This window comes from Engystomops pustulosus, chromosome 7 (genome assembly GCF_040894005.1).
Source record: "Engystomops pustulosus chromosome 7, aEngPut4.maternal, whole genome shotgun sequence".
Lineage (NCBI taxonomy): Eukaryota > Metazoa > Chordata > Amphibia > Anura > Leptodactylidae > Engystomops > Engystomops pustulosus.
In genome coordinates, this window is record NC_092417.1 from 57,270,882 (window position 1) to 57,298,090 (window position 27,209).

Consider the following 27,209-nt stretch of genomic DNA (forward strand, 5'->3'; position numbering starts at 1 on the left):
TCTCCTCCTCCTCATAGATTGTAAGCTCTTGTTACCATTGTACAAGCGCTGTCACCTCCTGTGTCCTCCTCCTCATAGGAGTGTAAGCTCTTGGGCCATTGTACAAGCATTGTCACCTCCTGTCCTCCCCTCCTCATAGATTGTAAGCTCTTTTTACCATTGTACAAGCGCTGTCACCTCCTGTGTCCTCCTCCTCATAGAGTGTAAGCTCTTGGGCCATTGTACAAGCATTGTCACCTCCTGTCCTCCCCTCCTCATAGATTGTAAGCTCTTGTTACCATTGTACAAGCGCTGTCACCTCCTGTGTCCTCCTCCTCATAGAGTGTAAGCTCTTGGGCCATTGTACAAGTATTGTCACCTCCTGTCCTCCCCTCCTCATAGATTGCAAGCTCCCCCCCCCCCCCTACCACCAAGTGTTCTGTATAGTGCTGAATCTGACAGAACACTTGTACTGTCAGCAAGGGAGTCATCCTTCAGCATCAGGTAACAGTGTCCCATAAAATGTCCCCTAATAAAGTCTCCCCATTAATTCTCCCCGAACACAGTACACTATTAAAACTTCACCAAATGTCACACAATGGCCCCTAATAAAAGTATCCCATACACAGTCCCCTTAGGCTACATTCACATGAACGTGTGCCCGCCGTACGTAGCACGGGGGGCACACGTTGATGCCCGGAGGAGGGGGTGAGGGCTGCTCGCCCCTACCCCTTTCCAAAGAGAAACATGGCTGCACCGCCCCGTAAGGCGCTGCTACTTTACTGTTACTTTATTAAATATTTTAGCACACTATTTGGGGAAAACACATTTTTTTCTTATTTTTCCACCTCTAAAACCTAGGTGCGTCTTATGGTCCAGTGCGTCTTATAGTCCGAAAAATACGGTATATGCTATGTATTTTTTTTCTTAACACCACAACAGCGTACAGTATGTATGGGTCTTAGTGCAATCACAATTTCAGGTGACAGTCGCCACCGAAGAGTGCTTATGTTGTCTTTTTAAAATTCAACATACTGTATACAGAGTATGTAGTAAGCTCCATCTAGTGGTGGACAGAGACACAATATTTTAATTGTTTATTATGTCTATGTTTTGGCAGGGGATTTGAAGCTCTCACTGTAAAAGTAGAGTTCTGACCAGACTACCGAGCCATCCTTTGATATATTAAAAAATGAATTTATTTTAATTGACAAGCTCAGTGCATATACTTATACAACTACTCCTTAATTTTAGTGCAAACAGTAATGCAAGGAAAGGAGCAACATGGGCACTTGTGTAAAAGTTTTCATGGCTCAAGTGTAACCGTGATGGATGGTGAGGAACAACTGATCTATATAAGACCTAGAGATCATATCACTCTCAATATATAAATATATACAAAATCCAGGACTCAAAAACTTATGACTGTATGGCAGTAATCATAAATCAGAGGACACAAGACAAAGAAGAGTAACACAGGTCACCATTGCTTTATATTTTATTCAGTTTTCAAAATTATATTAGTTATATAAAGATAGAGTGCTAAAATACTCAAAAAAAACCCCTCTAATAAACAAAGAGCTTTAAGAAGATGCAGCTTTCTTATTTGTGCAAGGCTGATGGGGGACTTGTTTTTGCAGGATTAGTTCTTTTTCAGAGGTACCATTGTGGGGTTCATATAACTTAAAAGGGTTTTCCACTTTCAGCAAATTCCAGAAAATAAGAACATTAAAAAAAATTGTGATCTAATTTTCATAACTTTTATTACTGTGTCTTTGATGGAGCTGAGTGAGTCCTCAGTCACACCTGTGTCTGCGATTTCCTGTAGACACTCCATTTTAGGAAAGTGTAATGGGGGAAAAAAATTGAAAGGGAACAAAAGATCTTTCATTTAGCTCCCATTTCCAAGAGACAGTGGTGTATGGAAGGGCAACTTCCATTTTGCTTCTGTTATAGTGGAAAGAAAAATGTTTGCTGTTGTGCTAATTTTTTCTCTATTAATAACAGAAGATCTGATGGAACCGTGCAGGTTGTTTTTCTGTGGTTATGGAATGGCTCTGCAGCTGAGCACATGGGATCTTTGTGATACCTGTATGTGGGAAGAAGGGTTTCACTAGGAGCTTTTCATCAATATAGTATAATATACCGGTAATTAACATATTACTTGATTTTTAAGATTTTTATAAACACAAGTTCAGAAAATGCTATGCATTTAAACAATTATATAAAATAATATTTCTAAATTCATAGTAGTGCATTTCTTCCAGCCGAAGGCTACATTCACACACATGTATGGGGGAAGTATATAAGGCCGACGTATATACGGCCGATATACGTCCCCCATACACTTCTATGGGCTCACGGCACCGTACTACGGTACGGCGGGCATACATCGTCTGAATGTAGCCTTACTCTGCCAAAACCAATTCCACCTCCAACTCTACAGCCCTGATGACTATGGCTCCAACAGGTATGGGACTTATAATTGTGATGACTTCTTTCCTAAAGGGTTTAAAAAAAATGCAACTTGAAAAAGTGACATTTATGTCCATGGCAAGATGCCACATTGATGTGATTTCTTTCAACAACTGAAGTTGTAACATAGGCCTTTGCCTAATGCAAACCTAGTCAACTTTTCCTGAGTTGGTCCTGGGTCTCAGCTTGCAGATCACACCATCCATGGGTCGAAGGGTGCCTGTGTCCATAATGGCAAAGCTCTGTCCTTCCACCAGCTCAAAGTGGAATCTCTGCAGTATCTTGGCCAAGACAACCTTTGCCTCCATCTGAAAACACAGGGAACAGACCAAATTAGCCAAATTGTCTCTCTTCACAACTTATTTAGCGTAGGCATCCAGTACTCACCTGTGCAAAGACTTGACCGATGCAAGTGCGTGGCCCCAAAGCAAATGGGAAGTATGAGAAATAAGGCCTGTGCATGAAATGGAAATTAAATTAAAGTTCATAGTTATAGAAAGTGTATTGTGTATGTTAGCATCAAGTGCACCAAAAAGAAGTTACAGTCTCCTTAGGTAGCTGACCATAGACTCATTGGTATGCAACAGCATTAGCCCCCATTGTAGCATGGAAGAAATCTGCTTTGCTCTGTCCCTTTGTTGAAAGAATCCACTGAAAATAAGCTAATCAGAGAATCATAGCTTTGACGTAAACCATCAACAATAATCTGTAGAGGAAGATTTTAGCAGGTTTTGCACCACCACCGGCAGTGGTGTTCTATATGTTGTCCACATATTAAATACTCTATGGGTCCTCCAAGTAACAAGATGTTTCTTTGTAGCTAGATCATTTTTTATCTCAGACAACTATTATTGTGAACCAAAAATTAGGATCTGTAATAAGAAATATTTACTTGGGGGCATCTGGATGGAACCTTTCTGGATTGAAGACAAGAGGGTCTGGAAAAAACTTTGCCATCCTTCCCATGATGTATGTGCTGAACTAAAAAATCAAAAGCAGAAGTATAATTTAAAAAAATATATATACTGAAACGATTTTAAGTATACATATCACATGTAACTATAATATTAGTTTCAATTGCAGGCTGACATGATAAATGGGCTAGATAGAGAAAAGTAGCTGCTTCGGTCTAATGTAACTAATGCACTGCCCTACCTTCTTACAGCTACTATGGAGACTCCCCCTGGGGTGAGGAGCACTTCCCTCCTCTCCAGTTGGCCGTGCGCTATTTCCGTGTCCATGCCCATCATTCCATACGTATACGTGAAAATGGGTCTTGCGTCGGTCGCTGAACATTTCGGAGTCTTAGAATCCTCTGACTGAAATAGCAACTGAGCTGCGCCCCTCTTTCCCGTAACCTTGATAACTATGCGGTGTTATAACCTCGTATTCACTGCTGGAACCATATTACTGTTGTTACTGACTTATGGGCCCGCTCCATACAGGTTCAACATTCTTAAAATTGAAATAAAATTTTCAACTACACTGCATTTTCTAGCTTCCCACTACACTGCTGGGAATTTTAAAAAGAGTCACTACAGTAGAAGTACAATTTGTCCTGCAGAAAGTAAGCCATCACACAGCTCTGAAAAACAATTAAAGTAATATTATAAAAGACAAAATAAAAAAGTTTTTTTTTGAATGCAAGGAATAGGCCTGGCACTGTAGGAGTTAATATTTACAGGTCTATCCTAAGTCATTAGTGTGTGATCAGTGCTGGAATACCTGCCCATCATCATAATCAGTGACATCAAGTTCTTGGTACTGCATTATATGAAGCTATTGACCATACCACTAAGGATACTTTTGGTGGAATTGTCACTCCTTCGATAGTAATTGCTTCTTCCTCAATTGCTCTTGCAGTACCCGGACCAGGAGGGTATAGACGCAAAGACTCTTTAAGAACCTAAATGATACAATAAATTTATTATTTTTAAAAAAGACATGACACATACATTTATTATATTTTCAGATTTTTACAAACTATGGAAGCCTTTCATTCCAATTTATTCTCAATTTTAAAAGGCACTGGAGTAACATGTGCTTCATTTGTTATGAGGTCCATAAAGGGGCTATGTCATTATTGTGATCCTTATACCAAGATTCATGAAACATCATGAACATTTCAGTACATGCCACTACAGTAAGTTCATAATCACAATAGTACAATATCCTACAAAAACTATTAAATATCATAAGAAACTCCAGGATAAATCATAGGGTACAACAATCAGTCATATAACAGGCCCAATACACCATAATAGTAAGACACGTCGTAAACCTGATGTACCTGGGACAGATATTGTAATTTCCCAAGATCGTCATACTCAAGGTCCCTTTTGGCACCAATAACTTCGTCTACTTCAGCCTGGGCCCTGAGGGGTTAACATATTTCCGACATTAGGAACCATAGTAAAAAAATATATATCAATGTTTAAGGGAATCTACCACCAGGATAAAGGGTTGTAGATAAAACACACTTACATACTGGAATGTGTCCCCTCTGGCGTCTTATTTATTATTTATTTTTTTTTACAAAAAGGGCTTTTAGAATTATGCAAATGAGCCTGAGGGGCTCTGAGTTGAATTAACCGCATTGGAGCACCTCAGACTAATAATTTTGTCAAGCTTTTCTTTTTATGTAAAAATAGGGGAAATATGGAACTAAAATAAGGTCGGGTCCAAAGCGGCATACACCAGCATGTAAGTGTGCTTGGTGTACAATCCTTAATCCTGGTGGTAGATTTCCTTTAAACTAATAGACAGTAAAGTTTCTTTAACATGGCTGTACAGGCATAGCAAAATCTAAATGGCTCCCATAAACTTTACTAGCAGTGTTCAGACACAAACCTTGAATGCAGCTGTGTTTTAAGCAGCAAAGGGATTGACTCTGAAGTTTCAGATTTTTTGCTGCGATTTGCACTTCTGGCAGTTCACTGACCGGAATGACATGTCCCAGCAAAAAAGGTGAAAGGTAGTTTTAGGAAACAGAAAGAAACTCAATGAATCCGAAGGTGAATGGCAGTTGACTGACTTTTTTGTTAATGTTTTTACTTACATTAAATTTCTCCTGTTTGAAACTTTATTTTATTAGTGTGAACAAAGCAGATTCAGGCGGCACTCTGACCTCCACACGGATAACACTGTTAAAATCCTTCTTTAATGTATCATTTGATAAAAGTATAGATGGATACAGCAAGGACCTACGCGTTTCGACGCTACTGCATCTTAATCATGATCCTCATTAGTGGTCTCTACCAGTGACATGATTTTCATGGTATTTGGAGCATATGCCCATATATCTGTAGCTGACATTAGCAAAGCCTGTCTAGGCCAAAAACATGGCCAGCATTTGGACCTGCTCTATCATTTGTGGCCTGTTCAGTCGGCTGCAGTACATAGAGCCATGGAAATCATGGCTGTGTGCTATCTAGGATCGGACTGGCCCACCGATGTGCCAGTGAAAACACCAGTGGGCCCCAATGCATTTTAGCTCCCTTCCATTGCATGCTGACCCCGCCACCTGCCGCCACTGACTCTGCAACCCGCCGGCCGTGTCTGGACTTTCAACTCTGTGTCCGGAGATGGCACAGATAGCGTTCAATAACAGGATGGTGTAGAAAGCAGTAGATTAGCCTCCGCATCATCACTGTTCCGTTTAACTGTGATGCCAACAGGTGCGGAGTGATGATAACATCTGCTGTCATCATAGCACAGAGGAAGATAAGAAGAAGAGAACTGCTGGGGAACTTGGCACAGGTGAATATGTGATGTGTATTTTTAAAAATTCATTTTAAACAAGGAAAAGAGGACGAGTGGGTGGGCCACAATGTGTAGTGGGGAGTATGAAAGGAGGCCACAATTTGGGGAGGTAAAAAGGGGGCCCACAATTATGTATTCCTATGTCTGGTTTATGATTGAATAGAGATTCCCCTTTTTGCATAGGGGAAATACAGAAGTAAAACGATAGCAGTGCCGCTGCGCCAGGTAGTTAACTGGGGATTGTGCCGCATGCGATCGGATTGTGGTGCGGCTGCACTGGCTTTCTTGCGACAGAAATCGGAGGGTGGGCTGTCAGACGATCCCACTAATTCAGACTGAGCGCGGGATTTAACTTTCAAATTGTGTCAAAAGATCAAGCACTTACATGCACCAGGAAGAAGAAGGTGAACTCCGGCGGACCTGAGCGGGGAAGCGACACATGCAGTATATCGGGCGCACGATCTTGGTGAATCGCGGCATTGTGGTCGGACAATGCACTTTCGGGCAACGCGTGAGGACGGGTAAGTAGATGTACCCCATTGTCTTAAGCTGCATTCACATTATGTGTTTGCATTGTGTTTTCCAACACACTGGAAAAAATTTAAATACTTCTGTGATTTTACCATCATTAATACTGATGTGTTTTGGGATGCATTTTACCTGATGCATTTGCTTTGCCTTTTAAAATGCTATGAAAATTCATTCTGTAAACGTAGCCTTAGAATATACAGGTAATATTTCCAAGTAGCAGTAGGTGGGCTCTAGGCCCCCATTTTGACCCTGGAGCCATGTACATGGAGAGTAATGCTATCACTCACTTTTCTAGTATGTCCGGATGCTGTGCCAGTTCAATAAGAGTAAATGCTAACTGATTGGCTGTTGTTTCTTGTCCTGAAAAAGGAACACACACAAAAAAATATGCAATGTATTGTCATCTTCCAGGCTATATTTTCTTAGACACATATAAGATATGGACAATTATTGAAAAGAAGTGCCTTTGTTATTGCTCCAGAGTATCTTAAACACTGTTATTCAGTTGGTGCATTACTCATAGAGTAGGTACAGGCACACACTCTGTATCCAACTACTGCTTCAGGGCTGGCTGCTTTCCTTGTGTCCGGCTATTTTCCCCCACCGGAAGATGCCTAAAGGTTATAGGTCCATTGCATGGTAGATCATGAGACAGCACTCTGCATCCTTGCTTGTTAACTGTCTCACATGTTCCTGATTTTAGCTTCTATGGGTCTTTCTTTGTAACTTATTTCTTGACTACAAATCTATTATACTTGCCCCTACCGATGGTCTGATCCTTGACTCCATCTGCCCTGACCCTGGCTTGCTCCTGACTATTCTCTGTATGACTCCTTTTGCAATAAACCAACAACTTATTATCTGCCATTGTCTGCTGTCACCCATGCCAGGACTACCAGGTATGTGGCAGTAAAGCCAAGATCCCTTTAAAACACAGGCGGTCCCCTACTTAAGGACACCTGACTTACAGACAAGCCATAGTTACAAACAGACCCCTCTGACCTCTGGTGAAGCTTTCTGAATGCTTTACTATAGTCCCAGATTGCAATGATCAGCTGTAAGGTGTCTGTAATGAAACTTTATTGATAATCCTTGGTCCCATTACAGCAAAAAAATGTTTAAACTCCAATTGTCACTGGGGCCAAAAAATTTTTTGTCTGGATCTGCAATTATAAAATATACAGTTTCGACTTGCATACAAATTCAACTTAAGAACAAACCTCCGGACCCTATCTTGTACGTAACCCGAGGACTGCCTGTAAACCTGTCAGGGAATTTTGGGACACTAAACCACCATTATCGTCCTTATGGACCTATGGTTTAGTGTCCCTCTGGTTTAGTAGCCTCTCTGTGCCTCTTTCTCCGACACAAAAGTTGGTATTTTGATTTTATGTGTGCATGTCCTATATCGTAATATAGATTACATGGTTACTGCTGAAGTTAGTGGGGGGGATTTACTAATTCTGGCGCAAGCACGACTGTCAGCATCGGAGATCATTCTCCTGAAAACACAGGCCGATGTATTAAAGTCGTGCACGGCTGTTAGTGATTACTGGGTAGACGGAACGAATCAGTCGTGCGCCATAAAAATTAGATATGCGCCAAAAGCTTACATGGACTGCGCCTTAATTTTGCTATCTGGCCATTTTTTCCTGGTCTATTTTCTGCCAAAAATTGTGCCTAAAAATGCAGACAAAATAAACATAAATGTGATGGATAATGTGGAAAAATTAGGCCACGCCTACTTGCGCCAAAAAAAAAAAAAACAGAGGTGTCAGGATAGTCGGAAACATCTGTTCTTTCTGGCGCAAACTCATTATAAATGATACACAACAATTCTGCGCCTAAAAAAAGTGTGGTGGCTCCTATATGAATGGTTGAGTAAAATGGTTACCAACCTGCTATAAAGAATGTGACAAAGTTATCCAGTAAACCTTCAGTATCACAGCCTCCCTCCAGATCTGTGAAGAGAGGATATTATGTTAAATGTTAATTCTTCATAAAAGTCATTAAAGTAAAGGGAATACAAATGTTTCTTTAAAAAAAAAAAAAGTTTGTCTTTAGGCACATTTTAAGAATATCTACCACTTATTTAGTGGTAGATTAACCTATAACTTTGCTGGGTAGACCCCAGTAGAGCGAGTATAAAAACATATTTATTAGGAGTTTTGTTGTGGTATTTTACTTAAAGGGGTATTCTAATCTGGACATTCACATTTAATTTAATTCATATGACATATTTAACCACTTAAAGGGGTTTTCCCATGAAAGAGAATTCACACATCTCAATCCCCTAGTGATGTTAACACAATAAATATCATTTTAACCCCTTACTTTACAATGTTACTTATTGTTATTGCTGTTTTAGCTCCTATCACTCCCTAGGCTGTTCAGTGTAAAATCCCAGGGTGTGGACGGGGACTCTCTAAGCAGACACATTATAATCCATCTAGTTCTATGGGGTGACAATATGGTTAGATTATCAGGGTACAGGTGTATATACACTTTCATCTGGATACTGACATTGTACTAACACACTGACACACGCCTGCCTCCCCCTTCCCCCGCATCACTTATCTCCTTGTAGTTTGCAGCCTCTCTCTCTGCTCGCGATCTCCTGGCAGGAAGTAATCAGTGAGAGTCTCTGAGCTCTGTGCAGGGGGCGTGGCTACAGGCTCAGAGCAGAGAAAGACAGAAATCTCATCTGCCTGATCTCACACAGAAATCCAAGATGGTGGCCACCCGACCCTAAGTCAGAACTACAGGGTTGTGTGTCGGGGCAACTGAAATTGTGTACAGCAGGACTGATAGAAACAGGTTGGACTTATATCTGTAAAATGCTGCATTTTTGTTAATAACAGTGAATAAGAGAACATGTTATTTTCTTATCCTGAGTACATACACTCACCGGCCACTTTATTAGGTACACCTGTCCAACTGCTCGTTAACACTTAATTTCTAGTCAGCCAATCACATGGCGGCAACTCAGTGCATTTAGGCATGTAGACATGGTCAAGACAATCTCCTGCAGTTCAAACCGAGCATCAGTATGGGGAAGAAAGGTGATTTGAGTGCCTTTGAACGTGGCATGGTTGTTGGTGCCAGAAGGGCTGGTCTGAGTATTTCAGAAACTGCTGATCTACTGGGATTTTCACACACAACCATTTCTAGGGTTTACAGAGAATGGTGCGAAAAAGAAACAACATCCAGTGAGCGGCAGTTCTGTGAGCAGAAATGCCTTGTTGATGCCAGAGGTCAGAGGAGAATGGGTAGACTGGTTCGAGCTGATAGAAAGGCAACAGTGACTCAAATCGCCACCCGTTACAACCAAGGTAGGCAGAAGAGCATCTCTGAACGCACAGTACGTCGAACTTTGAGGGCTACAGCAGCAGAAGACCAAACCGGGTGCCACTCCTTTCAGCTAAGAACAGGAAACTGAGGCTACAATTTGCACAAGCTCATCGAAATTGGACAGTAGAAGATTGGAAAAACGTTGCCTGGTCTGATGAGTCTCGATTTCTGCTGCGACATCCGGATGGTAGGGTCAGAATTTGGCGTCAACAACATGAAAGCATGGATCCATCCTGCCTTGTATTAATGGTTCAGGCTGGTGGTGGTGGTGTCATGGTGTGGGGAATATTTTCTTGCCACTCTTTGGGCCCCTTGGTACCAATTGCGCATTGTTGCAACGCCACAGCCTACCTGAGTATTGTTGCTGACCATGTCCATCCCTTTATGACCACACTGTACCCAACATTTGAGGGCTACATTCAGCAGGATAATGAGTCATGTCATAAAGCTGGAATCATCTCAGACTGGTTTCTTGAACATGACAATGAGTTCACTGTACTCAAATGACCTCCACAGTCACCAGATCTCAATCCAATAGAGCATCTTTGGGATGTGGTGGAACGGGAGATTCGCATCATGGATGTGTAGCCGACAAATCTGCGGCAACTGTGTGATGCCATCATGTCAATATGGACCAAAATCTCTGAGGAATGCTTCCAGCACCTTGTTGAATCTTTGCCACGAACCCGTTACTAGCATGGTGTACCTAATAAAGTGGCCGGTGAATGTATATGAAACTTGTCTTCGTGGGAATACCCCGTCAATGACGTGTGACATATGTCACACATCGGCAGCGGGTGTAGAGAGAGGGCTCCCAGGCTGAGCTCTCTCCACACCGGCTGAGTGTTAGATGCTAGCACCACCTTGGCTTCGATTGTCGCTTCCTGTGACATCATTGGGGAGAGATGATCTGTTGGTATGAAAGCCTTGGGTCTTTGTAGGACCGGAGGCTGTATAGCAGCTGATCACTTGTTACAATGTGCCAAAGGCACATTGTAATGCATGATCAGTAAAATCCCCATATACTGCCTTACTGTAATATAGCAATATAAAGTAGGATCAATCAGACAACCTAGGGTTAAAGTACCCTAGGGGGTCTGAAAAATAGTAAAAATAAAATACAAAACCCCAAAAATTCAAATCACCCCCTTTCCCTAGAACTGATATAAATATAAATAAACAGTAAAACTCATAACATAACATGTTAGGTATTGCCGCGTCCCAAAATGTCTGATCTACCAAAATATAATAACGGACCCAGGGGTCCATAGTCGTAGCCTACAGTAAGTGTGCCTAAAGCATTCCATTATTACAATCTCGAGCCTATCTTTTGAGGTCTATAGAGAATGAATCATTGAAGAGCATGCTTTTAGTGTGGCCCCCGGTTATATATCCCTGCCAGGCTGCCTCAGTAACACCGGCTTTTTAAATTACAAATGCCAAATTCTCATTTTGCATTAAGAGCATGATGAAGATTTTAACAAGGATGTGGTTAGGTCACCCTTTAATCCTTTGCTGCCAATGCCCTTTTCTGTTTTTGTGCCTCCAATTTTTGCTCCCTTCCTTTCATTAGACATAACTTTTTCTATTTACAAAGATGTATGAGGACTTGTTTTCCTAGTGGCATAACTTAAAGGACATCTACCATCAGATTCACTGATGGTAGATGACCATATTCCCCTCCGCGTCCTGTGTAAATCTACTTTTTGTATATCTGGAAGGGGGGCATTTTTCAGTAAAACATTTTTATATGGTATTCAAATTAGTCTAAGACACTTTTCTGCACCTTCCGGATTTCATGTATTCAACTCCTCCGGCCCTGAATTGTCCCGCCTACAGTATTGCAGTGAGAGAGAGATTTACAGAGAGCTGGTGGGTTCATTTGCACCCTTTTTAGACCATGGTCTCCCATGCCTATATGTCCTCAGAAAAATGTAACCTTTTGGACAATTGAATAATTTTTTCTCATCCTATACATCGAAGCTATGAGCCTCCAGCGCCAGTAGTTATCATTACCTGCTGCTTTGAGTATCTGTGTCAGGATATCTTCCGGAATCTCCTCTTCATCCCGAATTGCTTTCTTTCGCCTCTCAATTAATTCTCTTCCAGTCTTCCGGAGAAACCTGGCACTTTCCTGGGCTTTTTTTACAAACCCCCTCATTTTCCACGAGTACTAGTAATAAAAGCAGCATGTAAATAACATGTAATATGCAATATCAGAGATACGGTGTAAATGGATTGTTGTTTTTTTGCACTAAAATCTTTTGGGCTGTTTTAGAAGAAAATAATCTGTTAAGAGCTATTGTTAGTACTGAGCCTCCAGCAATCATCAGTAATTTGTCTTAAATCCTAGCAGCAAATGCTCAATTCACCTTGAGCTAGGGAGACAGAAGGAGATACAGACAGTGAGCCAGAAATGGTCAAATTGTCCTCATAATGTCAATATTTATCGTGGTCGGCATTATTTTTCAGTGTCCTATGAATCAATAAAAATCAACACCCATTCAATGGGATATTAGTTGATCTGATGTGACCTTGTCTGACCACTACATGGAAATGTCTGTTTTTGGGTCAGATGTTGAAATGTAGACAATGTAGAAATTCTTTTTGTGTGTTTTAATCTCAAATTTTAATCTAGAAAAGTACAAAGAAAATTGTTACAATTTCCATATTCCATACCATGATAAAAGGATCTCTCATCTCAGCCATCGCCTTTAAGACAGTTGCTATGGCTTGTGGAAATGGTGTCTGATCATTTTCCAAGGAGTTCAGCTCCATTCCAAAAGCAACCTAAACAAGACAAAACCAGAACTATAGCTTGAATTTGCTGTGCCAGAGTCATATCTGTTACAGCTCCCTGTGCCATTTGTAATGACAGTTTTTTTTTTTATAAAGATGCATCTGGGCTCCTGCCATCCCACGTATCTATTCCACTGCTATGAATCTCCTAGGGCAGTTTACCCTGTGGTCAACTCAGTCTGATGGATGGGTTTGTGGTTGATCCACCAAGGCTGGCATCCCAGTTTTTTATTTTGGACATACATATTAGTCATGGGGGCCCAGCAGCTAAAGCTGTAGAAATTAATTTGTTTATTAGGATTACCTTTGAGATCACATCCAGGGTAACTTTGCAGATCATGCCGTGCATTCCCACATGACATTTTCCATCTGCTTTTTCTGCCAGTTTCTCCATCAGCTCCTCTGCTTTCTCATTGAAAGTTCCCATTAATCCTTTTAAGTACCTGGATAAACAAGAAAAATATATGATTCATCATGATGATTATTTCTGTAATAATATAATAATAATATTTATATAGTGCCATCATATTCTGCAGCACTTTACAATGTCTATCGATCAATACATCTATCTTTTTTAACAGCAAGTAAATATATTGGGGGTTATTTATTACTTACTTATTAGGGCTTCTATGTCAGAAAACTGGCATAGAAACTCTGAAATGATTCACTTTACACCAGCCTGAAGTCAAGCATAAAGAGGGAGGGCAAGGTCAGCAACGGAATAGGCGGCGTGTCACACACCACCTGCGTTCTCCAGAAACAGACGCGAAGAAACCTTAAAGAAACTGATGCAATTTATTTCATGGTGGGTGATTTGGATGGCAATGGGTGCCCGAATCACCCACATTACATGCATCCAGGTTGCCACCTCCATCAGGGATCGCTAATGTGCCGCCTGAGGTGAGATTCTTATCTTGCCTCATGGCAGATGCGGCCTTACCTGCCCCACTCCTGCGCACAAGCTGCAGCTAACAAACTTTCAAAGGTAAAAGTTTGAAGGCTGCATAATATTTCTACACCAGATAGAACCTGGTGTAGAAATAAACACTACGCAGATGGCCACATCAAGAAGCCAGAGGCTCTTGGTGTATCAGACTCTGCCAAGATTGTAGTACCATTTCCAGTGTGGGCCCCAGGCAGGGGCCGCAGCTCATGGGCTGTGGCTCATGACTTGTATGGCTATACTATGCAGTACATCATGTGACCTGTAACATCAACCAAAAATGTACAGGACATAACATTAACATTAAATATACCCTTCATATCTATTTCTCTAGGTGTATATAATCTATTAATATGATTATGAGTGTTTCTGTAGTGTCAACGGACTAAGGTTCCATGCAGACAAACGTATGGGGGCTGTTGATATGGCAGCCTTAGACATCATGGTGCAGTAAGCAAACTTTGTCTGACCGCACCGTGATCGAGCCAGGGGGCTGCACAGAACAGTAGAAGACAATCCTATATTTTACAGTATTAAGAGATTGCCACTCTCCTGGGGAGGGGTGAGGAGTGTCTCCTCCCTCCTGCAACTGTGTACAAGAGCCCTAAGGATATAGTTATCATCCTGAAAGTTACAATATCAAGAATTTACAGTATCCTTTATCCTAGAACTTACGTTTTGCTGAATGCTGGGTCCATAAGCCTCCTCTGCATGTACCACTGTTCATGATCTCGATTTGTTATCAAGCCTTTTCCCATGAATCTGAAATTTATAACAGTAAATGTACTGATATACAAAATTCAGAAACGTATTTATTGACACTGTGATAGTAATAGTATGTACTGAAATGTCATCCCACCTAGAAATCATCTTATTGATAAAATGACCACCCATCAGGAGCCATCACCCATGCAAACAGCAGTTGTGCTATCTGCTGCTATTAATCATTAAAGGGGCATGAGCATAGTGGTGGAGCTAGGACACCTGCAATCCTAAACCCAAATATGTGTTGAGTTGAACATTACTATTGAGTGTCTGGATTTTATTTTGCCAGTGAGTTTAACAGGGACAATGTTTTACTGCTTGTTCACCAAATGTGATCTATAACTGATCTTCCTTTGCCTTGTCTGTGAAAGTGGGGTTAAGTGTGGCCAGCTCTTGATTCCAAAATCATTTTAAGTGGTGAACCACGGCCCACAATGTGCTACAATGTGCTTGGAACCTGGGGTCAAGGGTCATACATAGTAGGACTGACACGCTTTTAGGCATGAACTGACTGCCAATGCAAACATTGGTAGAATACTCAGCCCTTGTTTGCTATTTATGTAGTTAATCTTGCACAGGTTCTCAGCTCTCTACTTGACACCAATCTTAATTTTTCCAATACAGTCCTGTAAAAGGATTTTATGCCAATTAAATGAGCAAGCAATTCCTGACAAATTAAAGAATTATTATGTTTCATTTAAGACTTAAAGGGGTACTCCCACTTCGACAAAAAATGTTAATCTTTGTTTGATGAAAAATTATGCAATTTTCTAATATACTTTCTGCATCAATTCATCACAGTTTTCTAGATCTCTGCTTGCTGTCATTCTATAGGAAGCTTTTTATTTCCAATCGAGAGAAATCTGACCGTGGTCACACAGGTGCACGGCTCGTTATATATCACAGAGAGTAATCAGAGCTGTGTGATATAACAAGCCGTGCAACTGTGTGACCATGGTCAGATTTCTGACCATTGGAAGTAAACACAAAATGTTTCTATAGCAGGACAGCAAGCAGAGTTCTAGAAAACCGTGAGGAATTGATACAGAAAGTATATATTAGTATTTATATTCATCCACACAATAACATTAATTTGCCAAAGTGGCAACAAGGTCTATGTATCAGCCACACAAGCTGCCTGTATAATACAGCATGTAGGCCATCAGTACAATTTATATCTATTTCAAGGTTCCATACATTTGAAAAACAAAAAGAAAACTTTGTTATACTTACCGTACTCCAAAGATAGTAAATAGACGATCGTAATACCAATCCTTTTTGTATTTTGAGGACATCAAAATTTCCTACAATAAAAATAGTGTCAGTAAAGGACAGTATGTCAGTACCTCCCGCTCTTCCACTTACTAAAGTACATGCATACTGTGTTATTTGATGGAGGATAGAAACAGTTTTTTATAGAATTGTTACTACTAATTTGGCATCATACAACAAGAACATAAGTAATTAGTATATGGAATCCTGGGGGGTTATCTATCAAGGTTTGTTTGCCAACAAATATAAAAGCACCACCTCTTTGCCAAATTCACATTTCTCAAGGGGACATATTTTTAAACAGGTTTAAACACCAAATTGATGAGGGGCACAGGAGCAATCACATGAGTTACCACATTTAAACAAGCCTTTTTCTATTATTCTTACATTGCTTGGACTTGTATATATATGTCTCCTATTTCTCTATATGTTTCTCCCATCTGAACAGTTAACACATAGGTGATCAAACAGCTACTTTTGACTCATATGTGGAGATTTATCAGATGTGTCTGTTCTAGTTGCTTATGCCAACCAATCAGAGCTCAGCTTTCATTTTCCCACTGCTGTTTTTAAAATTAGAGCTGAGCTCTGATTGGTTTCCATAGACAACTAGAACAGCTCTCCTCTCAGTTCTCATCCCAGATAAATTTCTCTAAAAGGTAGATTGGGAGAGATATATCAAAAGTGTCTAGTTGCTCATGGCAATCAATCAGAGTTCAGCTTTCATTTTCCCCACAACTGTTATAAAATTAAAGTTGTGCTATGATTGGTTGCTCTGGGAATCTAGAACAGTTCTATTCTCAGACTCTTCTGATAAATCTCCCCCATAGAATGTAACTTTCTTACCTTTACTGCTTCTGGGCTGGCTGTCAGAATTTCTACCTCATGTAAAGTATTGATTCGTATAACGGGACCATATTTCTCAGTCCTGGAATTTCAAAAATAAATCATGGATTTTACCAGATCTTATACTTGTTCAAGTGGAATTCATCAAAGCATGAGCCATGACCAATATAAGGCAGACGTTAACTGTCTTCACAATTGCCGGTGGATAAAAGGGTATTGTTCATATTGGATGCAGGAAAAGCTTTTGACAATGTCTGCTGGCAATGGCTGAACCAATTATTTAACATTGTCGGTAGTTTTAGAACATTTGTATTGGGCATGTATACATTCCCAGCCTATGTTTACCAGCCTGTGACCTTCACCTCCTCCCTGACTGTCTTCACATTAATACATGTATATGTTCTATTGAGGCAAAAGGATGTTTATACTCCCACCTGTTAGTGCCCATTATTCCTAATAGAGCTGAGATTGTCTATGGTGGAAGCAGAACGCCGGAAGGGATAGTAAAACTACGTTCTTCTTCACAAATGGAGGGAATTCTTGGTGGATCATTTAACACAAGTAGTGTAAAAGTGTAAAATTTTAGACAGGAGGGGGCTTCTTTCATGTTCTTATTTAGGTTTGTGTATCTTATTTGAAAGACCTGCTGTTATCCTTGAGATGTAGTTGATGCTGTCTTTAATTCCAAAAAAAATATTTTTGAAAAAAGGGAAAAAAATCAGTATTTTCAGGTTCTTTTCAAATATCTGTATTTTCTGTTTGTTGTTGGAATATTTCAGCCCAACTGAGGCTCTTCTGAAATCATGTGTTTTTTAGAATTACTGTAACCTCAATGGTACAATCACAGCGCAGTAACAACAAGTCGTGCACCTGTGTGACATCTCATCACCATAGAAAGATTTCTTTCCATTGAACATAAACAATGAAGTTTCCTATAGAATGACAGCCGGCAGAGTTCTAGAAAACCTCCTAACAACTATAAAGCCCAATGTAATTTAAACGTGATTTGTACAACAGCAGATTCCTGGGGAACCCCTTTAAGTTTAACATTTAGTTTACTTCATAGCAGATATTTCTTGGCTTGTCTGTGTAGCTCAACTATTTGAACACTGTATGATAGTAATTTTGGTTTTGTATACTAGGATGCTACCTAATGAAACATAAACTGACATCCAGGGGACATTGTTGATGTAAAAATGGGGCAACCAACTGAATAGAGGTGTTGTGATGGGCTATGACCAAATAAAGCCACTTTTTTTATACACCTCTTAGAAGTCACAGCCAGTTCCTGGTGCAGATTATAATTCCTGGTGTAGAACTGTCTGTCGGGCACAGGAAAAAGTAAGGGTCTAGAGCCTATTTATATATTCAAGGAGAGCAAATGGGGGGGGGGGGGGGGCACACACACTCGATAATGCATTACCACTTGATAAAACCATCAGATTCACCCTATCCCCATTGACCTTAGATTGTTAAAGAATCCCATCAATATTGCCAAGCATGATGATTTTATGGTCTCTAATCATGTAATCAACACCCATATAATAACATAAAAATATTTTCTGTTTGACTGATTATGCATACTCCTTTCACTACTAATGTATTTAAAGAAATAAGCACCTAGATAACTTACCACTCCAAAAACAAGTCGTGTACAAGTCGGTCATTTCTTATTATTTCCAATATTTTAGATGAATGTCCAAAGAAAAAGCTGGAATTGCAAGACATTTTGTTTAAATTACTTATATGTTAAATTGTAATGACAAATAGCTATGTATTTTATAACTAATATATTTAGGATTTTTTTCTTTATGTCATGATTGGAATGTTAATATAATGGAAGCAATCCTGTAGGGTTATTTTTTACTGTTACAAATAATTACCATAAGCTCCATTACAGTTTTAGATTTCAGTCATTGTTACCGTATGAATATTGTAATCATTGTGTTTTTCTGTTTTATTAGTTACTATAATTGTCTGTATCATTATTTATTTATCATTATTAGTAGGTGGGTGAAGTAGGTGCCATATTTTTATTTTGACATATAATAAAATGACTTTACTGTACTGGATATAGAGAGGAAAAAGGAAACCATGCTTGTAGGGGAAGTAATGCCTGTATTTACTCCATACTTATGGCCTTGTTAAGGCCTTACTTGTAACAAATAGACACTTTGGCGTGTATCTTTTAAGTGCTTGTTTGTAACTTTTGTAACTTTCTGCTCCTAAGACAACCTCTTTTGTGCAGCGTTGCCTAAGTCAGTGATTTTCAACCTGTGTGCCGCGGCACACTAGTGTGCCGCGACACAAGGTTGAGTGTGCCGCGGGGGAAAGTTGCCCGAACTAGGCTGCCCCGGTGTCGAGCTGCCGCCGCGCCCCCGTATTTCTGCCCCATACTTACCTCCAAGTCCCGCGTCGGCGATCCGCCCGTCTTCTGTAGCTCCTGCACCGCGAGGCCCATGTCACGTGACTGACGCGACCTGACGTCAGGTCGCGTAAGTCACGTGACCAGAGGCGCGCGGTGCAGGAGCTACAGAAGGTGAGCGGATCGCCATTAGGAGTGAAGGTACGCGGAAGAAGACATCAAGGGTAAGTATATAAGGTTATTATTTGTATATGGAAGGTAGCAAGGGTTTTTTTTTTTATTAGTAAAGGTAGGCTGGGGCTTTTTATTTGTTAAGGGGGGCCTCTAGGGCCTTTTAATTAGTAAAGGGGGGCCTCTAGGGCCTTTTAATTAGTAAAGGGGGGCCTCTAGGGCCTTTTAATTAGTAAAGGTGGGCCTCTAGGGCCTTTTAATTAGTAAAGGGGGGCCTCTAGGGCCTTTTAATTAGTAAAGGGGGGCCTCTAGGGCCTTTTAATTAGTAAAGGGGGGCCTCTAGGGCCTTTTAATTAGTAAAGGGGGGGCTCTAGGGCCTTTTAATTAGTAAAGGGGGGCTCTAGGGCCTTTTAAATAGTAAAGGGGGGCCTCTAGGGCCTATTAATTAGTAAAGAGAGGCCGCTACGGGCTCTTAACTTGTAAAGGGAGGCCGCTACGGGCTCTTAATTTGTAATGGGAGACTGCTAGGGCCTTTTTATTAGTAAAGGGAGGCTGCCAGGGGCTCTTGATTAGTAAAGGGAGGCCGCCAGGGGCTTTTTATTAGTAAAGGGAGGCAGCTAGGGGCTTTTTATTAGTAAAGGGAGGCCGCCAGGGGCTTTTTATTAGTAAAGGGAGGCCGCCAGGGGCTTTTTATTAGTAAAGGGAGGCCGCTAGGGCCTTTTTATTAGTAAAGGGAGGCCGCTAGGGCCTTTTTATTAGTAAAGGGAGGCAGCTAGGGGCTTTTTATTAGTAAAGGGAGGCCGCTAGGGGCTTTTTATTAGTAAAGGGAGGCCGCTAGGGGCTTTTTATTAGTAAAGGGAGGCCGCTAGGGGCTTTTTATTAGTAAAGGGAGGCAGCTAGGGGCTTTTTATTAGTAAAGGGAGGCAGCTAGGGGCTTTTTATTAGTAAAGGGAGGCAGCTAGGGCCTTTTTATTAGTAAAGGGAGGCAGCTAGGGCCTTTTTATTAGTAAAGGGAGGCAGCCAGGGGCTTTTTATTAGTAAAGTGAGGCCGCCAGGGCCTTTTTATTAGTAAAGGGAGGCATCTAGGGGCTTTTTATTAGTAAAGGGAGGCATCTAGGGGCTTTTTATTAGTAAAGGGAGGCATCTAGGGGCTTTTTATTAGTAAAGGGAGGCATCTAGGGGCTTTTTATTAGTAAAGGGAGGCAGCTAGGGGCTTTTTATTAGTAAAGGGAGGCAGCTAGGGGCTTTTTATTAGTAAAGGGAGGCAGCTAGGGCCTTTTTATTAGTAAAGGGAGGCCGCCAGGGGCTTTTTATTAGTAAAGGGAGGCAGCTAGGGCCTTTTTATTAGTAAAGGGAGGCAGCTAGGGCCTTTTTATTAGTAAAGGGAGGCAGCCAGGGGCTTTTTATTAGTAAAGGGAGGCCGCCAGGGGCTTTTTATTAGTAAAGGGAGGCAGCTAGGGCCTTTTTATTAGTAAAGGGAGGCCGCCAGGGGCTTTTTATTAGTAAAGGGAGGCCGCCAGGGGCTTTTTATTAGTAAAGGGAGGCCGCCAGGGGCTTTTTATTAGTAAAGGGAGGCCGCCAGGGGCTTTTTATTAGTAAAGGGAGGCAGCCAGGGGCTTTTTATTAGTAAAGGGAGGCAGCTAGGGCCTTTTTATTAGTAAAGGGAGGCAGCTAGGGCCTTTTTATTAGTAAAGGGAGGCAGCTAGGGGCTTTTTATTAGTAAAGGGAGGCAGCTAGGGCCTTTTTATTAGTAAAGGGAGGCAGCTAGGGGCTTTTTATTAGTAAAGGGAGGCAGCTAGGGCCTTTTTATTAGTAAAGGGAGGCAGCTAGGGGCTTTTTATTAGTAAAGGGAGGCAGCTAGGGCCTTTTTATTAGTAAAGGGAGGCAGCTAGGGGCTTTTTATTAGTAAAGGGAGGCATCTAGGGCCTTTTTATTAGTAAAGGGAGGCATCTAGGGCCTTTTTATTAGTAAAGGGAGGCATCTAGGGGCTTTTTATTAGTAAAGGGAGGCAGCTAGGGCCTTTTTATTAGTAAAGGGAGGCAGCTAGGGCCTTTTTATTAGTAAAGGGAGGCAGCTAGGGCCTTTTTATTAGTAAAGGGAGGCAGCTAGGGCCTTTTTATTAGTAAAGGGAGGCAGCTAGGGCCTTTTTATTAGTAAAGGGAGGCAGCTAGGGCCTTTTTATTAGTAAAGGGAGGCAGCTAGGGCCTTTTTATTAGTAAAGGGAGGCATCTAGGGGCTTTTTATTAGTAAAGGGAGGCCGCCAGGAGCTTTTTATTAGTAAAGGGAGGCCGCCAGGGGCTTTTTATTAGTAAAGGGAGGCAGCCAGGGGCTTTTTATTAGTAAAGGGAGGCAACTAGGGCCTTTTTATTAGTAAAGGGAGGCCGCCAGGAGCTTTTTATTAGTAAAGGGAGGCAGCCAGGGGCTTTTTATTAGTAAAGGGAGGCAGCTAGGGCCTTTTTATTAGTAAAGGGAGGCCTTTTATGACTGTTTTAGTGTCATTTTGTGCTATTTTGGTTGGTGGTGTGCCCCAGGATTTTCTAAGTATAAAAAGTGTGCCGCGGCTCAAAAAAGGTTGAAAATCACTGGCCTAAGTTATCACCCAATTTTAGATGTGGAATTCCAGTTTTTGCACTGCAACCTTGTAAAAATTCACAAAACCATATCTACTCCCAACAAGTGTACAATTTAATTTTGAGTGGATTGCACAACAATTTTACGTTGTTTTTTAATTCCAAGTCACAGAATCACTTATTACCTTAACTCTTCCAACGCCAGATGTATCAGGATGGAAAAGATATATCTGACCAGCGAAGAAGCGGAATTAAAATTTGGAGCAAAAAAGCCAAACTTAAGATACATGTGCCCCACTGTGTAGAAATATTCCTTACCTGTCTCTGGGGGGTCCAGGGATGTGATCATACTTCATATGTTGGTAATGGATAAATCCACAGTACAGGAGGAAACAGCCGACAACTAAGGTCAGTAATAGTATAAGAACCCAGTAAATGAGGCCCAGCAGCTCCATAGTCACTCGGCAGGCCTTGCTACTAGCAGAAAGGACGCTAACTATGTGTACACAAGAGCTGTCTGCTGTGTAACGTTATCCAGCCAGGCGGGGCTGGAGATAATATATCTTTGTGTCTGTAATAGTTCCACCCTCTTTTACTGAATGTGAACTCTGTTTAGTAATGAACATGGCTGTAGTGAACAGTGCAGGGGAAAAAGGAGAGTAAAATAAGAAAAGTACCAAACAGGTTAACTGCAGCAGTTGCTTTGTCTTAGGGTGGTGGTACACGTGGCATTTTGTATCCGTTTTTTAGGCTGTTTTAAAGCAGTCCATTAAAAAATGCATGCGTTTTAAAAACGTACGTGTTTTTGAAAACACATGGGTACCGCATCGGTTTTTGACCGTTTTCCCAATTATCTTAATTAAGATAATTGGAAAATGGACAAAAAACAGATGCATTTTCAAAAACACATGCGTTTTTTAATGGACTGCTTAAAAATGTGCCACGTGTGCCACCACCTTTAGGGTGCGTTCACATGTTGCCTTTTGTTTGAGTTAACGCATGGGTTTTGAAACTCATCACAACAGCTGAGAAGAGGAGACTTGGCTAATAACGTGTTTACAAAACACGTGCATTAAAGCAATGTTAACGCACGCGCTAACAACATGTTAACAAATAATAATAATAAAACGCATGCATTTTTGCATGTTTACCATGTGTTGGGCTAGTTTTAATCCGTTTCAAAGCTGCTTACAGTTACAGAAATAATTAAAAATATATTCAAATCAGCCAAAAGCATGGGAAACATACAAAAAGCATGTGTTTTCCGTGCGTGTAAAATAGCGCCAAGATTGTGTGACAGCACTCTTAAAAAACACGACGCATACCCCACACAAGTGCCTGCACCCTGAGGCTGCATTCTTCTAGATGCCACTTCATTTAAAATCAACATTTAATCCCTTAGGTCTCAAAGTCCCCAGAGTATGTATCCATCGTAATTCTTTCCTTTTTAGGATGCGCTCCCTGACGCCTCCTCTACGCAGGGGAGGTAAGTGATCTATAAGTTGAAATCTCAAATCTTTTTCTAAATGACCAGCTTCAGTAAAGTGCTTAGGTACTGCTAGATTTTTTCTTCCACTACGTATGGTTGAAACTAATCTTAAAGTGGCCTCGCCGATGTATAGAAGACCGCAGGGGCAACTCAATGTATAAGTAATGTAAGAGCTGTCACAGTTAAGATAATATTTAATATGATAATCAACATCATTATGTGAAAAATGTGATCCCTTATTCATTTTTTTACAGTTGATACAATTACAGCATGGGAATGATCCCTTTCTCACTTGACAAAAAATTCCCGTTTGCCTGTTGACTTTCATGGGACCTACATCAGATTTAACTACTTGATTGCATTTCAATTGTGAGAAGAGTGGAGGGTTTTGAAACTCCGGGACAGTGCTGGCCGATAGTTGGACCATTACTTGCGTATAATATTTGAAATTGCATCACTTTGTTCATTATAAGTTATTAGCCTTGTTGGCTGCATGCCCCCACTTGCACTATTGACCTTCAATTAAATTAGCATAATGCATATTTGCCTGTGTTCCCTTTAATGTCTAGCTGGTGCTTGCAACATAGTTATCTAACTGATATTATTGTTACGATCTACATAGTTTATGTGTATCTGTTTCCCTACGATCGCAATATTGGGCATCGAGTCACATGACACAAGCTGTTGCTGGGACAACTGAACAATGACTGGGGCAGCGCATGTGCAGCCTCTACACAGCGGCTTGCATTCCACCGCTGCGTGTCATGCCTGTTCAGGGCTGGCGCACACATAATAAGCTTCTGTTTGTATTTTGCAGCGGGATGAAGCTGACGGTGAGATATTCCGATTTTGTTTATGTACATATCCAAATGGAAACGTAATTAGCACTTGACGCTTTATATGCAATTAACACATTGTATCTCGCTATATATATAATCTACTTTATATTTCTGCATCTATAAATCTATTTATTATCTATCCATAAATCTTTATCATCTTTCATATTTATCTTCTATCATCAATCTACCTATCATCTGTCTATCTCCTATAACATTTTGCTACAGTCCCATATTACATATTGCCTTACCATACTACTGCTTGTAAACAACAAAGTGTTATTATTGTGCAGGACTATAGGGAGCCTCTTACTGAATGTGACTGTTCATTATATAGTTTTAATTTGGGGCCCCACTTTTAGTTTTACCCTGGGCTGCACTTTCTGAAACTTACCCTGGTCAATGCTAATGATCTCAGTTTTTCGGTGTGTAGGTAGGTTTTTCCCTAAGTTTCAGTTAGAAGCAGATGTAATTGGATGCAGTCCGTAATAATCTCACCATGATGGGATGAGTTTCTGGAATCCTCTAGTGATCATCTGTAATCTATGGGGAAACCTAGTAGAGGGGCTAGAATGATTACACTATTTTTCTAAACTATGTAACGGCAAATGTAGAAATCAGGCTCTCTCACCACCAGGTGCACATGTCCAGAAAGAAGGTCCTTGTCTTCTTAGTACGCAATCAATAGGTAAAACAGGTAGGGCGGCACTCATTTGGTTCCAGTAAAAATAGCAAAAAAGCTTTATTCATCCAAAATGGAAACATTAAGGCAGGTAACAGTAACAAAGAATAGGACGCCATAACATGTAACGCGTTTCAGACCATCAGGTCCTTAATCATACTGATGGTCTGAAACACGTTAGATGTGTATGGCGTCCTATTCTTTATTACTGTTACCTGCCTGTAGTGTTTCCATTTTGGATGAATAAAGCTTTTCTACTATTTTTTTCCTGGAACCAAGTGAGTGCCGTCCTACTTGTTTTACCAATTGTCTAAACTATGTAACCCAGGAAAATGAATTTGTTAACAAATATTAAACGTCAATGCCTGTAAGAACTGTGACCCAGATTTGCTAGAGGGTTAATGAGAAAACATAGCTAGTATGATGAAATATTAATTTAAGAATATATCACAACTATGGAGCAATTAGCCCCTTTAAAGTGTTTGTGTAACATCCGTGCCTATGTCGCACTATCCGCAGTTGGCGGAATAGATGGCGTTTATTTGTGTGTGAACTGTGGCTTACTGCTTGTGTTTGGATTAACTGAGCCATCCCCTGCTCCATGCATTTCTGTCCTGCCCAGCAAGGGTTACTAGCCTGATGGACAGTTCCCCCAGTGTGCTGCTGGAGGCGTGTCCGGGAACGGCCTTATATACCTGCCTATTCCCATCATACATTGGTGTGGTTATTTTGAGTCTTGTCTTCCCTGTGTTTCTAGTTCAGTCTCCGTTTGTCTGCCTGTATCTGTACCTGATCTGTATATTACCCGCTTGATCTTGACCTGACCTGTATATAACCCGTTTGATCTTGACCTGACCTGTGTATATCCCGCCTGTATCTGGATCTGACCTGTGATTATCTGCCTGAAGACCTGTCTATATGACCTGTCTATATCTGTTGTTTTGTCCCTGTCTCAGTCCTGTTTTAGTGGTCTATTCCTGTATTCCGGTTACCTGTTCAGTCTTGTGTTGGTTTCTGTGCGCCAGTGTGAACACTGATCTGTACCTGTATTCCGGTTACCTGTCCGCTTCACCATCCAGCAGCTGCCAGACGAAGTAAGTTTCCCCTGTCATGTTGTAGGGTCGCTCAGGGACCATCAGTTAGGTTCCTGATAGTGGGTTCGCCCTTATCAGGGCGGTTTATCTGCTTTAGGCAGGGCCTTGCCCGCAGGGACGTTGCAGGGTGAGTTTGCCATCACTTACCTAGCGCCAAGCCTGGTTGTGGTTGCGAGCAGGGCCGGTGTTAGTGGGCCCCTGGGCGACAGAGCTCTAGTGGGCCCCTTTATGGGCCGCCAGTAGTCACACTGCCCCCCCCCCCCCCGCATGGACACACTGCCCCCCCATCCCTGTGTACACATCCCCCCTTCTGTATACACAGTGCCCCCCCTCCTCCTGTATACACACTGCCCCCCTCCTCCTGTATACACACTGCCCCCCCTCCTCCTGTATACACACTGCCCCCCTCCTCCTATATACACACTGCCCCCCTCCTCCTGTATACACACTGCCCTCCCTTCCCATGTATACACACTGCCCCCCCTCCTCTTCCTGTATACACACTGCCCCCCTCCTCCTGTATACACACTGCCCTCCCTCCCCCTGTATACACACTGCCCCCCTCCTCCTGTATACACACTGCCCCCCCTGTATACACACTGCCCCCCTCCCCCTGTATACACACTGCCCCCCCTCCTCCTCTTGTATACACACTGCCCCCTCCTCCTCCTCTTGTATACACACTGCCCCCTCCTCCTCCTGTATACACACTGCCCCCCCCCCCCTCCTCCTGTATACACACTCCCGGGGAAAGCAGTGAGTGACTGCACATGTTCTCATCGCGATCTGTGTCCGGAGGACACAGATCGCAATGAGAGAGGGAAGGAATCTCCCGGGCAGCGGGGCAGATGTCCTGCTGACCTGGGGACCCGAGTGGGCCCCTCCAGTACCCCGGGGCCCCAGCACTTGCCTGGGTTAGCCGGGTGCTGGCGCCGGGCCTGGTTGCGAGGTTGCTCGACAGGTGCTGACAGTTTGGCAGATTTAATTTCAGGATGAGAATGATACAGCTCAGAAAGACTTCTATGGCCTTTCCAAACTTCAAAGGGCACATGTAGAACTCTCTCCCCACCAACACCTACCACTCCTTCATAATGATTCTGGGAAAAAATGTTTCATATTCCTGACTCTTCCCCTTAATTTAAACTGTGTCCGGTCAGGAGGGACACTTTTGCTTAATTAATGGAAGTTTCTAAAACCATAACCAAATACATGAATTCTAAAACCATGTACTGGATATAAAGGACAAGCCAGGCCTGAACGTGATCCATATTTCTTCGTA

The 27,209-nt window shown here is 41.6% G+C and overlaps 1 protein-coding gene across 2 annotated transcripts; it reads right to left on the reverse strand.

Annotated features, from left to right (window-relative positions):
- Positions 1-1,459: 1,459 nt before the first annotated feature.
- LOC140069855 (cholesterol 24-hydroxylase-like) lies at positions 1,460-22,370 on the reverse strand. Of its 2 annotated transcripts, XM_072116047.1 has the most exons (16): positions 22,148-22,370; positions 18,357-18,434; positions 16,724-16,805; positions 15,839-15,909; positions 14,516-14,602; positions 13,202-13,340; positions 12,778-12,888; positions 12,115-12,271; positions 8,646-8,708; positions 7,035-7,107; positions 4,745-4,829; positions 4,247-4,360; positions 3,347-3,435; positions 2,842-2,908; positions 2,604-2,762; positions 1,460-2,068 (listed from the first exon to the last, which is right to left on the reverse strand). In XM_072116047.1, exons 1-15 carry the CDS (start codon positions 22,282-22,284, stop codon positions 2,604-2,606), a joined length of 1,512 nt encoding a protein of 503 aa, XP_071972148.1. In that variant the 5' UTR covers positions 22,285-22,370; the 3' UTR covers positions 1,460-2,068. The 2 variants fall into 2 exon arrangements, with proteins under 2 accessions (XP_071972148.1, XP_071972147.1); XM_072116046.1 differs by having other exon boundaries at positions 1,460-2,762.
- Between the last annotated feature and the right edge of the window lie 4,839 nt (positions 22,371-27,209).

Coding starts and splice junctions, on each gene's coding strand:
- LOC140069855 (XM_072116047.1), bottom strand. CDS start 22,284: ATGGAGCTGCTGGGCCTCATTTACTGGGTTCTTATACTATTACTGACC. Junction 16,806..18,356: donor CACGACTTGTTTTTGGAGTG/GTAAGTTATCTA, acceptor TTGAAATTCCAG/GACTGAGAAATATGGTCCCG. Junction 2,909..3,346: donor TTCCATCCAGATGCCCCCAA/GTAAATATTTCT, acceptor TTTCATGCACAG/GCCTTATTTCTCATACTTCC.